Source organism: Scyliorhinus torazame, chromosome 10 (assembly GCF_047496885.1).
Source record: "Scyliorhinus torazame isolate Kashiwa2021f chromosome 10, sScyTor2.1, whole genome shotgun sequence".
Lineage (NCBI taxonomy): Eukaryota > Metazoa > Chordata > Chondrichthyes > Carcharhiniformes > Scyliorhinidae > Scyliorhinus > Scyliorhinus torazame.
In genome coordinates this window covers 57,404,088-57,419,294 of record NC_092716.1, presented here as the reverse complement: position 1 = coordinate 57,419,294, position 15,207 = coordinate 57,404,088, and the positions used below count along the sequence as shown (strand labels likewise).

The window sequence follows — 15,207 nt, the reverse complement described above, 5'->3', positions numbered from 1 at the left end:
AGTTATGGATACAGATCAAACTGTTGGAATACGAGGGACAGTTATGGATACAGGTCGAACTGTAGGAATATGAGGGACAATTAGGGATACAGATAGATCTGTTGGAATACAAGGGACATTTATGGATACAGATTGAACTGTCGGAATACGAAGGACAGTTCGGGATACAGATCGAACTGTCGGAATATGAGGGACAGTTTGGGAGACAGGTCGCACTGTACGAATACGAGGAATAGTTATGGATACAGATCGAACTGTCGGAATACGAGTGACAGTTATGAATACAGATAGAACTGTAGGAATACGAGGGACAGGATGGGATACATATCGAACTGTAGGAATAGGAGGGACAATTAGGGATACAGGTAGAACTGTAGGAATACGAGGGACATTTCTGGCTGCAGATCGAACTGTAGGAAAATGAGGGACAGTTATGGATACAGATAGAACTTTAGGAATACGAGGGACAGTTATGGATACAGGTAGAACTGTAGCATTATGAGGGACAGTTATGGATAAAGATCGAACTATAGGAATACGAGGGACAGTTAGGGATACAGATCGAACTGTAGGAATACGAGGGACAGTTAGGGATACAGATAGAACTGTAGGAATACGAGGGACTGTTATGGATACTGATCGAACTGTAGGAATACGAGGGACAGTTAGGGATACAGATCGAACTGTAGGAATACGAGGGACAGTTATGGATACAGATAGAACTGTAGGAATACGAGGGACTGTTATGGATACTGATCGAATTGTAGGAATACGAGGGACAGTTAGGGATACAGATCGAACGTAGGAATACGAGGGACAGTTAGGGATACAGATCGAACTGTAGGAATATGAGGGACTGTTATGGATACAGATCAAACTGTAGGAATACAAGGGACAGTTAGGGATACAGATCGAACTGTAGGAATATGAGGGACTGTTATGGATACAGATCAAACTGTAGGAATATGAGGGACAATTAGGGACAGAGATAGTACTGTAGGAATGCGAGGGACAGTTCTGGATACAGATCAAACTGTAGGAATACGAGGGACAGTTAGGGATACAGATAGAACTGTCGGAATATGAGGGACAATTAGGGATACAGGTAGAACTGTCGAAATATGAGGGACAATTAGGGATACAAATAGAACTATAGGAATGCGAGGGACAGTTATGGATACAGATCGAACTGTCGGAATACGAGGGACAGTTATGGATTCAGGTCGAACTTTAGGAATACGAGGGACAATTATGGATACAGATCGAACTGTAGGAATACAAGGGACATTTATGGATACAGATCGAACTGTAGGAATACGAGGGTCAGTTATGGATACTGATCGAACTGTAGGAAAACGAGGGACAGTTATGGATACAGATCGAACTGTAGGAATACGAGGGACAGTTATGGATACAGATAGAACTGTAGGAATACAAGGGACATTTATGGATACAGATAGAACTGTAGGAATACGAGGGACAGTTATGGATACTGATCGAACTGTAGGAAAACAAGGGACAGTTATGGCTGCAGATCGAACTGTAGGAACACGAGGGACAGTTATGGATACATATCAAACTGTAGGAATACGAGGGACATTTATGGCTGCAGATCGAACTGTAGGAATGCGAGGGACAGTTGTGGATACAGATGAAACCGTAGGAATGCGAGGGACAGTTATGGATACAGATCAAACTGTAGGAATACGAGGGACATTTATGGCTGCAGATCGAACTGTAGGAATGCGAGGGACAGTTATGGATACAGATCAAACTGTAGGAATACGAGGGACAGTTAGGGATACAGATTGAACTGTAGGAATACGAGGGACAGTTATGGATACAGATCGAACTGTAGGAATATGAGGGACAATTAGGGATACAGATAGATCTGTTGGAATACAAGGGACATTTATGGATACAGATTGAACTGTCGGAATACGAAGGACAGTTCGGGATACAGATCGAACTGTCGGAATATGAGGGACAGTTTGGGAGACAGGTCGCACTGTACGAATACGAGGAATAGTTATGGATACAGATCGAACTGTCGGAATACGAGTGACAGTTATGAATACAGATAGAACTGTAGGAATACGAGATACAGGATGGGATACATATCGAACTGTAGGAATACGAGGGACAATTAGGGATACAGATAGAACTGTAGGAATAGGAGGGACAATTAGGGATACAGGTAGAACTGTAGGAATACGAGGGACATTTCTGGCTGCAGATCGAACTGTAGGAAAACGAGGGACAGTTATGGATACCGATAGAACTTTAGGAATACGAGGGACAGTTATGGATACAGATAGAACTGTACGAATACGATGGACAGTTATGGATACAGATAGAACTGTAGGAATACGAGGGACAGTTAGGGATACAGATAGAACTGTAGGAATACGAGGGACAGTTATGGATACAGATAGAACTGTAGGAATACGAGGGACTGTTATGGATACTGATCGAACTGTAGGAATACGAGGGACAGTTAGGGATACAGATCGAACTGTAGGAATGCGAGGGACAGTTATGGATACAGATAGAACTGTAGGAATACGAGGGACTGTTATGGATACTGATCGAATTGTAGGAATACGAGGGACAGTTAGGGATACAGATCGAACGTAGGAATACGAGGGACAATTAGGGACAGAGATAGTACTGTAGGAATGCGAGGGACCGTTCTGGATACAGATCAAACTGTAGGAATACGAGGGACAGTTAGGGATACAGATAGAACTGTCGGAATATGAGGGACAATTAGGGATACAGATAGAACTGTCGAAATATGAGGGACAATTAGGGATACAAATAGAACTATAGGAATGCGAGGGACAGTTATGGATACAGATCAAACCATAGGAATACGAGGGACAGTTAGGGATACAGATCGAACTGTAGGAATACAAGGGACAGTTATGGATACAGATCGAACTGTAGGAATACAAGGGACAGTTATGGATACTGATCGAACTGTAGGAAAACGAGGGACAGTTATGGATACAGATCGAACTGTAGGAATACGAGGGACAGTTATGGATACTGATCGAACTGTAGGAAAACGAGGGACAGTTATGGATACCGGTCGAACTGTAGGGATATGAGGGACAATTAGGGATACAGATAGATCTGTTGGAATACGAAGGACAGTTCTGGATACAGATCGAACTGTCGGAATACGAGGGACAGTTTGGGAGACAGTTCGAACTGTCGGAATACGAGGGACAGTTATGAATACAGATAGAACTGTAGGAATACGAGGGACAGGATGGGATACATATCGAACTGTAGGAATATGAGGGACAATTAGGGATACAGGTAGAACTGTAGGAATACGAGGGACATTTATGGCTGCAGATCGAACTGTAGGAAAATGAGTGACAGTTATGGATAAAGATAGAACTTTAGGAATACGTGCGAAAGTTATGGATACAGATCGAACTGTAGGAATACGAGGGACATTTATGGCTGCAGATCGAACTGTCGGAATGCGAGGGACAGTTATGGATACAGATCAAACTGTAGAAATACGAGGGACAGTTAGGGATACAGGTCGAACTGTCGGAATACGAGGGACAGTTATGGATACAGATCAAACTGTCGGTATACGAGGGACAGTTAGGGATACAGATAGAACTGTCGGATTATGAGGGACAATTAGGGATACAGATAGAACTGTCGAAATATGAGGGACAATTAGGGATACAGATTGAACTGTAGGAATACGAGGGACTGTTATGGATACAGATCAAACTGTTGGAATACGAGGGACAATTATGGATACAGATCGAACTGTAGGAAAATTAGGGACATTTATGGATACAGATCGAACTGTAGGAATACGAGGGACAGTTATGGATACAGATCGAACTAGAGGAAAACGAGGGACAGTTAGGGATACAGATCGAAATTTAGGAATACGAGGGACAGTTAGGGATACAGATAGAACTGTAGGAATACGAGGGACAGTTATGGAAACTGATCGAACTGTAGGAAATCGAGGGACAGTTATGGATACAGATCGAAATTTGGGAAAACGAGGGACAGTTATGGATGCAGATAGAACTGTAGGAATACGGGGGACTGATATGGACACTGATCGAACTGTAGGAATACGAGGGACATTTATGGAAACTGATCGAACTGTAGGAATACGAGGGACAGTTATGGAAACTGATCGAACTGTAGGAAAATGAGGGACAGTTATGGATACAGATCGCACTGTAGGAATACGAGGGACAGTTATGGATACAGATCGAAATTTAGGAATACGAGGGACAGTTATGGACACTGATCGAACTGTAGTAAAACGAGGGACAGTTATGCATACAGATCGAACTGTAGGAATACGAGGGACAGTTATGGATACAAATCAAAATTTAGGAAAACGAGGGACAGTTATGGATTCAGATCGAACTGTCGGGATACGAGGGACTGTTATGCATACAGATGGAACTGTCGGAATTACGAGGGACAATTAGGGATACAGATCGAACTGTAGGAATACGAGGGACAGTTATGTATGCAGATCGAACTGTAGGAATATGAGGGACAATTAGGGACAGAGATAGAACTGTAGGAATACGAGGGACAGTTATGGATACAGATCGAACTGTAGGAATACAAGGGACTGTTATGTATACAGATCGAACTGTAGGAATGTGAGGGACAATTAGGGACAGAGATAGAACTGTAGGAATACGAGGGACAGTTAGGGATACAGATAGAACTGTGTGAATACGAGGGACAGTTATGGATACGGATAGAACTTTAGGAATACGATGGACAGTTATGGATACAGATCAAACTAGGAATACGCGGGACAGTTATGCAGACAGATCGATCTGTCGGAATATGAGGGACAGTTATGGATACAGATTGAACTGTACGAATACGAGGGGCAGTTAGGGATACAGATCGAACTGTACAAATATGCGGGACAATTAGGGATACAGATCGAACTGTAGGAATGCGAGGGACAGTTATGGATACAGATCAAACCGTAGGAATACGAGGGACAGTTAGGGATACAGATTGAACTGTACGAATATGAGGGACAATTAGGGATACGGATCGAACTGTAGGAATACGAGGGACTGTTATGGATACAGATCGAACTGTAGGAATACGAGGGACAGTTATGGATACAACTGTAGGAATACGAGGGACAGTTAGGGATACAGATCGAACATTAGGAATACAAGGGACAGTTATGGATACAGATAGACCTGTAGGAATACGAGGGACAGTTATGGATACAGATTGAACTGTAGGAATACGAGGGACAGTTATGGATACAGAGCGACCTGTGGGAATACGAGGGACAGTTATGGATACAGAGCGAACTGTGGGAATACAAGGGACAGTTATGGATACAGATCGAACTGTAGGAATACGATGGACAGTTATGGATACAGATCAAATTGTAGGAATACAAGGGACAATTAGTGATACAGATTGATCTGTAGGAGTACGAGGGACAGTAATGGATACAGATCGAGCTGTAGGAATATGAGGGACTGTTATGGATACAGATAAAACTGTAGGAATACGAGGGCAGTTATGGATACAGATAGAACTTTAGAAATACGCGGGACATTTATGGATAGAGATAGAACTGGAGGAATAAGAGGGACAGTTAGGGATACAGATCGAACATTAGGAATACAAGGGCCAGTTATGGATACAGATAGAACTGTAGGAATACGAGGGACAGTTATGGATACAGATTGAACTGTAGGAATACGAGGGACAGTTATGGATACAGAGCGAACTGTGGGAATACGAGGGACAGTTAGGGATACAGATAGAACTGTAGGAATACGAGGGACAGTTATGGATACAGATAGAACTGTAGGAATACGAGGGACTGTTATGGATACTGATCGAACTGTAGGAATACGAGGGACAGTTAGGGATACAGATCGAACTGTAGGAATGCGAGGGACAGTTATGGATACAGATAGAACTGTAGGAATACGAGGGACTGTTATGGATACTGATCGAATTGTAGGAATACGAGGGACAGTTAGGGATACAGATCGAACGTAGGAATACGAGGGACAGTTAGGGATACAGATCGAACTGTAGGAATATGAGGGACAATTAGGGACAGAGATAGTACTGTAGGAATGCGAGGGACCGTTCTGGATACAGATCAAACTGTAGGAATACGAGGGACAGTTAGGGATACAGATAGAACTGTCGGAATATGAGGGACAATTAGGGATACAGATAGAACTGTCGAAATATGAGGGACAATTAGGGATACAAATAGAACTATAGGAATGCGAGGGACAGTTATGGATACAGATCAAACCATAGGAATACGAGGGACAGTTAGGGATACAGAACGAACTGTAGGAATACAAGGGACAGTTATGGATACAGATCGAACTGTAGGAATACAAGGGACAGTTATGGATACTGATCGAACTGTAGGAAAACGAGGGACAGTTATGGATACAGATCGAACTGTAGGAATACGAGGGACAGTTATGGATACTGATCGAACTGTAGGAAAACGAGGGACAGTTATGGATACCGGTCGAACTGTAGGAATATGAGGGACAATTAGGGATACAGATAGATCTGTTGGAATACGAAGGACAGTTCTGGATACAGATCGAACTGTCGGAATACGAGGGACAGTTTGGGAGACAGTTCGAACTGTCGGAATACGAGGGACAGTTATGAATACAGATAGAACTGTAGGAATACGAGGGACAGGATGGGATACATATCGAACTGTAGGAATATGAGGGACAATTAGGGATACAGGTAGAACTGTAGGAATACGAGGGACATTTATGGCTGCAGATCGAACTGTAGGAAAATGAGTGACAGTTATGGATAAAGATAGAACTTTAGGAATACGTGCGAAAGTTATGGATACAGATCGAACTGTAGGAATACGAGGGACATTTATGGCTGCAGATCGAACTGTCGGAATGCGAGGGACAGTTATGGATACAGATCAAACTGTAGAAATACGAGGGACAGTTAGGGATACAGGTCGAACTGTCGGAATACGAGGGACAGTTATGGATACAGATCAAACTGTAGGTATACGAGGGACAGTTAGGGATACAGATAGAACTGTCGGATTATGAGGGACAATTAGGGATACAGATAGAACTGTCGAAATATGAGGGACAATTAGGGATACAGATTGAACTGTAGGAATACGAGGGACTGTTATGGATACAGATCAAACTGTTGGAATACGAGGGACAATTATGGATACAGATCGAACTGTAGGAAAATTAGGGACATTTATGGATACAGATCGAACTGTAGGAATACGAGGGACAGTTATGGATACAGATCGAACTAGAGGAAAACGAGGGACAGTTAGGGATACAGATCGAAATTTAGGAATACGAGGGACAGTTAGGGATACAGATAGAACTGTAGGAATACGAGGGACAGTTATGGAAACTGATCGAACTGTAGGAAATCGAGGGACAGTTATGGATACAGATCGAAATTTGGGAAAACGAGGGACAGTTATGGATGCAGATAGAACTGTAGGAATACGGGGGACTGATATGGACACTGATCGAACTGTAGGAATACGAGGGACATTTATGGAAACTGATCGAACTGTAGGAATACGAGGGACAGTTATGGAAACTGATCGAACTGTAGGAAAATGAGGGACAGTTATGGATACAGATCGCACTGTAGGAATACGAGGGACAGTTATGGATACAGATCGAAATTTAGGAATACGAGGGACAGTTATGGACACTGATCGAACTGTAGTAAAACGAGGGACAGTTATGCATACAGATCGAACTGTAGGAATACGAGGGACAGTTATGGATACAAATCAAAATTTAGGAAAACGAGGGACAGTTATGGATTCAGATCGAACTGTCGGGATACGAGGGACTGTTATGCATACAGATGGAACTGTCGGAATTACGAGGGACAATTAGGGATACAGATCGAACTGTAGGAATACGAGGGACAGTTATGTATGCAGATCGAACTGTAGGAATATGAGGGACAATTAGGGACAGAGATAGAACTGTAGGAATACGAGGGACAGTTATGGATACAGATCGAACTGTAGGAATACAAGGGACTGTTATGTATACAGATCGAACTGTAGGAATGTGAGGGACAATTAGGGACAGAGATAGAACTGTAGGAATACGAGGGACAGTTAGGGATACAGATAGAACTGTGTGAATACGAGGGACAGTTATGGATACGGATAGAACTTTAGGAATACGATGGACAGTTATGGATACTGATCGAACTAGGAATACGCGGGACTGTTATGCAGACAGATCGATCTGTCGGAATATGAGGGACAGTTATGGATACAGATTGAACTGTACGAATACGAGGGGCAGTTAGGGATACAGATCGAACTGTACAAATATGCGGGACAATTAGGGATACAGATCGAACTGTAGGAATGCGAGGGACAGTTATGGATACAGATCAAACCGTAGGAATACGAGGGACAGTTAGGGATACAGATTCAACTGTACGAATATGAGGGACAATTAGGGATACAGATCGAACTGTAGGAATACGAGGGACTGTTATGGATACAGATCGAACTGTAGGAATACGAGGGACAGTTATGGATACAACTGTAGGAATACGAGGGACAGTTAGGGATACAGATCGAACTGTAGGAATACGAGGGACAGTTAGGGATACAGATCGAACATTAGGAATACAAGGGACAGTTATGGATACAGATAGACCTGTAGGAATACGAGGGACAGTTATGGATACAGATTGAACTGTAGGAATACGAGGGACAGTTATGGATACAGAGCGACCTGTGGGAATACGAGGGACAGTTATGGATACAGAGCGAACTGTGGGAATACAAGGGACAGTTATGGATACAGATCGAACTGTAGGAATACGATGGACAGTTATGGATACAGATCAAATTGTAGGAATACAAGGGACAATTAGTGATACAGATTGATCTGTAGGAGTACGAGGGACAGTAATGGATACAGATCGAGCTGTAGGAATATGAGGGACTGTTATGGATACAGATAAAACTGTAGGAATACGAGGGCAGTTATGGATACAGATAGAACTTTAGAAATACGCGGGACATTTATGGATACAGATAGAACTGGAGGAATAAGAGGGACAGTTAGGGATACAGATCGAACATTAGGAATACAAGGGCCAGTTATGGATACAGATAGAACTGTAGGAATACGAGGGACAGTTATGGATACAGATTGAACTGTAGGAATACGAGGGACAGTTATGGATACAGAGCAAACTGTGGGAATACGAGGGACAGTTATGGATACAGATCGAACTGTAGGAATACTATGGACAGTTATGGATACAGATCAAATTGTAGGAATACAAGGGACAATTAGTGATACAGATTGATCTGTAGGAGTACGAGGGACAGTAATGGATACAGATCGAGCTGTAGGAATATGAGGGACAGTTATGGATACAGATAAAACTGTAGGAATACGAGGGCAGTTATGGATACAGATAGAACTTTAGAAATACGCGGGACATTTATGGATACAGATAGAACTGGAGGAATAAGAGGGACAGTTGTGGATACAGATCGAACTGTAGGAATACGAGGGTCAGTCATGGATACAGATAAACTGTAGGAATTCGAGAGACAGTTAGGGATACAGATCGAACTGTAGGAATACGAGGGTCAGTCATGGATACAGATAGAACTGTGGGAATACGAGGGACAGTTATGGATACAGATCGAACTGTAGGAATACGAGGGACAGTTATGGATACAGATAGAACTGTAGGAATACGAGGGACAGTTATGGATACAGATCGAACTGTAGGAATGGCACATTTCATAACTTACAGAGTAGGTATTTTAATTGGTTGTGTGATACTGTTACAACAGTACAGTACAGTATCCTTGGAAAATTACTCACATCTGTTCGGAAGTAAAAACAAAACAGGAGCAGCAATGTGTGCTGGTGTAATTTTGTTCATCTGGGCATAACATCTAATCCATCTGGTAGTCAATTGTAGATCCTACCATCAAATAATTGAGCAGTTGCAGTTTCGTTCCAAGTGGACGTACGTCAACAGATCAAAATATGCTCTTGTACAGAAATGTTATAATTTACTAATTCCAAGATACTGTAGAACATAGAACATAGAAAAATACAGCACAGAACAGGCCCTTCGGCCCACGATGTTGTGCCGAACGTTTGTCCTAGATTAATCATAGATTATCATTGAATTTACAGTGCAGAAGGAGTCCATTCGGCCTTTTTTGAGTCTGCACCGGCTCTTGGAAAGAGCCCCCTACCCAAATTCAACACCTCCACCCAACACCAAGGGCAATTTTGGACACTAAGGGCAATTTATCATGGCCAATCCACCTAACCTGCACATCTTTGGACTGTGGGAGGAAACAGGAGCACCCGGAGGAAACCCACGCAGACACGGGAAGGATGTGCAGACTCCGCACAGACTGCGATCCAAGCCGGAATCGAAGCTGGGACCCCGGAGCTGCGAAGCAATTGTGCTATCCACAATGCTATCGTGCTGCCCTTAAGAACAAATAAATCTACACTATATCATTTTACCGTAATCCATGTACCTATCCAATAGCTGCTTGAAGGTCCCTAATGTTTCTGACTCAACTACTTCCACAGGCAGTGCATTCCATGCCCCCACTACTCTCTGGGTAAAGAACCTACCTCTGATATCCCTCCTATATCTTCCACCTTTCACCTTAAATTTATGTCCCCTCGTAATGGTTTGTTCCACCCGGGGAAAAAGTCTCTGACTGTCTACTCTATCTATTCCCCTGATCATCTTATAAACCTCTATCAAGTCGCCCCTCATCCTTCTCCGTTCTAATGCGAAAAGGCCTAGCACCCTCAACCTTTCCTCGTAAGACCTACTCTCCATTCCAGGCAACATCCTGGTAAATCTCCTTTGCACCTTTTCCAAAGCTTCCACATCCTTCCTAAAATGAGGCGACCAGAACTGTACACAGTACTCCAAATGTGGCCTTACCAAAGTTTTGTACAGCTGCATCATCACCTCACGGCTCTTAAATTCAATCCCTCTGTTAATGAACGCTAGCACACCATAGGCCTTCTTCACAGCTCTATCCACTTGAGTGGCAACTTTCAAAGATGAATGAACATAGACCCCAAGATCTCTCTGCTCCTCCACATTGCCAAGAACTCTACCGTTAACCGTGTATTCCGCATTCATATTTGTCCTTCCAAAATGGACAACCTCACACTTTTCAGAGTTAAACTCCATCTGCCACTTCTCAGCCCAGCTCTGCATCCTATCTATGTCTCTTTGCAGCCGACAACAGCCCTCCTTACTATCCACAACTCCACCAATCTTCGTATCATCTGCAAATTTACTGACCCACCCTTCAACTCCCTCATCCAAGTCATTAATGAAAATCACAAACAGCAGAGGACCCAGAACTGATCCCTGCGGTACGCCACTGGTAACTGGGATCCAGGCTGAATATTTGCCATCCACCACCACTCTCTGACTTCTATCGGTTAGCCAGTTCGTTATCCAACTGGCCAAATTTCCCACTATCCCATGCCTCCTTACTTTCTGCAGAAGCCTACCGTGGGGAACCTTATCAAATGCCTTACTAAAATCCATGTACACTACATCCACTGCTTTACCTTCATGCACATGCTTGGTCATCTCCTCAAAGAATTCAATAAGACTTGTAAGGCAAGACCTACCCCTCACAAATCCGTACTGACTATCCCTAATCAAGCAGTGTCTTTACAGATGCTCAGAAATCCTATCCTTCAGTACCCTTTCCATTACTTTGCCTACCACCGAAGTAAGACTAACTGGCCTGTAATTCCCAGGGTTATCCCTAGTCCCTTTTTTGAACAGGGGCATGACATTCGCCACTCTCCAATCCCCTGATACCACCCCTGTTGACAGTGAGGACGAAAAGATCATTGCCAACGGCTCTGCAATTTCATCTCTTGCTTCCCATAGAATCCTTGGATATATCCCGTCAGGACCAGGGGACTTGTCTATCCTCAAGTTTTTCAAAATGCCCAACACATCTTCCTTCCTAACAAGTATTTCCTCGAGCTTGCCAGTCTGTTTCACACTGTAATCTCCAACAATATGGCCCCTCTCATTTGTAAATACAGAAGGAAAGTACTCGTTCAAGACCTCTCCTATCTCTTCAGGCTCAATACACAATCTCCCACTTCTGCCTTGATCGGACCTACCCTCGCTCTAGTCATTCTCATATTTCTCACATATGTGTAAAAGACCTTGGGGGTTTTCCTTGATCCTACCCGCCAAAGATAGGATCAAGGAAAACCCCAAGGCCTTTTACACATATGTGAGAAACTGTATTAAATGGTAGGTAGAGAAGAGTTTACAATGTGGTGGTGAGGTAAAGGGGAATGAAGGGCCGGTGGAGGGGCCTAATCTAAATTTGGAACCAGACCTTCCAGAAGTGAGATAAGGAAACACTATTTCATGCAAGTGGTAGAAGTTTGGAGCTCTCTTTTGAAGACAGTAATTAGTGCAAGATCTATTGTAAATTTAAACCTGAGATAGCCTAATTTTTATATTAAAAGCAAAATATTTTTCTTTATTCGTTTATGGGATGTGGGCGGCGCTAGCTGGGCCAGCATTTATTGGCCATTCCTGAGACATTTAAGAGTCACCCACATTGCTGTGGGTCTGGAGTCACATGAAGGCCAGACCAGGTAAGGATGACAGATCTCCTTCCCTGAAAGAACATTAGTGAACCAGATGGGTTTTTCTTTTATGACAATCGACAGTGGTTTCATGGTCATCATTAGGCTTTTAATTCCAGATTTTTATTTCTTGATTTCAAATTCCACCATTTGTCCTGGCGGGATTCGAACCCAGGTCCCCAGTACATTACCCTGGGTTTCTGGATTACTCGTCCAGGGACAATACCACTACGTCACTGCCACCCCAACATACTATGGATGTTGGAATTCTGAAATGCAAAGAGAAAATGCTGGATAAACTGAGCAGCATTTGTGGAGAGAGAAACAGGGCGAAATCCAGCGGATATGAAAAAAAGTCCACGTTTGGCGGGGTGTTTCACGGCAGTTGCAGTGCCGGGATTTACCCCGTTATTCACCAGCACTTTGGCCTTTGTTTTAGGCCTCAGAGAGTTACTCACTGCCAAGGCCACACTTTAGTGGATATCCTGCACTGGCTTGCCAGCAGTGCCAGCCCCTCGCAGATCAGGATGCTATATTGAACGGTTGCCCCAATCACTACATCCCCCCCTTAAAGTCCTCTCCCATCCCCTTAAAGTCCCCTCCCATCCCCGCTTTCTGGACTTCCCATCTCACCCCCACCCCCAACCTTCTCGTGGCCCTTGGGACCCCCATAACCTCCCCTCCAATGGACAATGGACCCCCGCCTGGGCCCAACCCCTGGCAGTGCCAACCTGATGCCCTGACACCTTGGCACTGTCTGCCTGGTACCCAGCCACTCGGGCACCCAAGCATTGCCAAGATGTCACTGCCAATGTGGCAGTGCCAAGGTTGCCAGGGGGAGTACCAGGGTACCACCTTGCCCTGTGCCCGACCACCCAGGAGTCTCTAATGGCCTGCAAGATCCCCCGAGGTACTGTCACGTCTGGTCCATGTTTGTGGAGACCAGTGCTAAATGGCTGCTGGTCGAGGAATCAGAGGTGTGGTCATTGACTCCCAGGCGTGGGTGAAAGCGGCGTCCCATTTAAATGTTCTGAGCCCGATCACGCCCAACAAGGGCATGATCCAGATCGCGCCGGACTGAGTGAGTTGGGTGACTCGCAATCGGCCTGAGATGGAGCCCGATTTGGGGCTCCCACAGGATTTACCCATTGCGCCAGGCACAATGCGGTGGCTGAATCGCGCCCACAAAATTAACATTTCAAGTCCATATGACTCTGCCAGATCTGCTTAGTTTAGCCAGCATTTTCTTTTATTAATACAGCCCAATTTTTATTGCCAGAAGTACTAAGGCATATGGGGCAACGGTGGGCATAGGGAGTTAGGTCTCAGATCAATCCTGATCTAATTCAATGGCAAAAATGGCTTGAGGAGTTAAATTGTCCGTACCCATTCCTATGCATGGCTAACATGACCGTGTTGTATTTTAAGGTGACATGTAATAAAAGGAACATAATATTTATCCTTATTCCTTATGTCTTTGTAGCACCTCCTACAGTTTCAGTAAACAACGGAAACATTGACGTCGAACTCGGGGAAGACAAAACAATCATTTGTGAAATGAAACATTTTTACCCAGAAGACCATTCTCTCTCTTGGTTAAAACGTGGCTCCAAAGATAGTGGAAACCAAGTTGACGTCACATCAAGAGCGGTTGCGGGATCACCTCAGCAAAATCAAGATGGAACCTTTAATCTGCTTTCATTCCTGATCATTAAAGGCACCCCAGCAGATGATGGAGTTTCCTATGTCTGCCAAGTTAGTCATGAAGCTTTAGTGACAACTTTACAAAAAGTTGTTACTTTGACCATCAAAGGTGAGTAATAATAAAGGAGAATGCGAAATAAATGTGAAAAACATTTCATTTTTGATTCTAATGTAGTACGCATAATATTTTATTTTTATTTAGGAAATGTTGGATTGAATTTGTGTAAATGAGCCACACAAAGGGATCAGTACAAATAAAATGACATTATCTGGTTCCCACACATGTAAACATCAGACGATTGGGTGGCAAATCAGCCATGAGACCAAAACCGTGGCCGCCACCAGGCGCCCACCTGAATGCCATGTTCCGGTCCTCGATAGCGGTGTCAATGCTTTCTACTCCGCACATATAGTAAACGCCGTTGGGCAAATTATTAGCGGGCCTGACCCGGTATTCTCCGAGGCCTCCGCGATGCTCCGCCTCCAGCAGGAGGAATTACCGACGGCGCGTTTCACTTGTGGTTTCAAAAATCGGGGAACAGGCGGCGTGGCTGCTCAGGGAGAGAGAGGGGGTACGGAAAGTTTACCACATCGCCATAGTGTGTTCATAGTTGTGCCACTGGCTGAGGGGCATCTGCCAGGGCTGGGGCAGTAGCGGGAATGGCAAGGAGGTGGGCCATGGGGTTAGGCAAGGAACATCATCGCTGCAGCCTGCAAGGCAGCCATGTGGTTGCACATGCCGCTGACTGCGCACTGTGAACCTAGTGCCACAGGTTGT

At 44.1% G+C, this 15,207-nt stretch overlaps 1 protein-coding gene across 2 annotated transcripts in view; it reads left to right on the top strand.

Annotated features, from left to right (window-relative positions):
- LOC140430583 (uncharacterized) overlaps positions 1–15,207 on the top strand; it is a 103,792-nt gene that overhangs the window by 46,944 nt on the left and 41,641 nt on the right. For both annotated transcript variants that reach the window (XM_072518163.1, XM_072518162.1), the window contains exon 3: positions 14,209–14,538. In XM_072518163.1, coding sequence (XP_072374264.1) covers positions 14,209–14,538 — 330 coding nt within the window. The remainder of the gene's footprint in view (positions 1–14,208; positions 14,539–15,207) is intronic.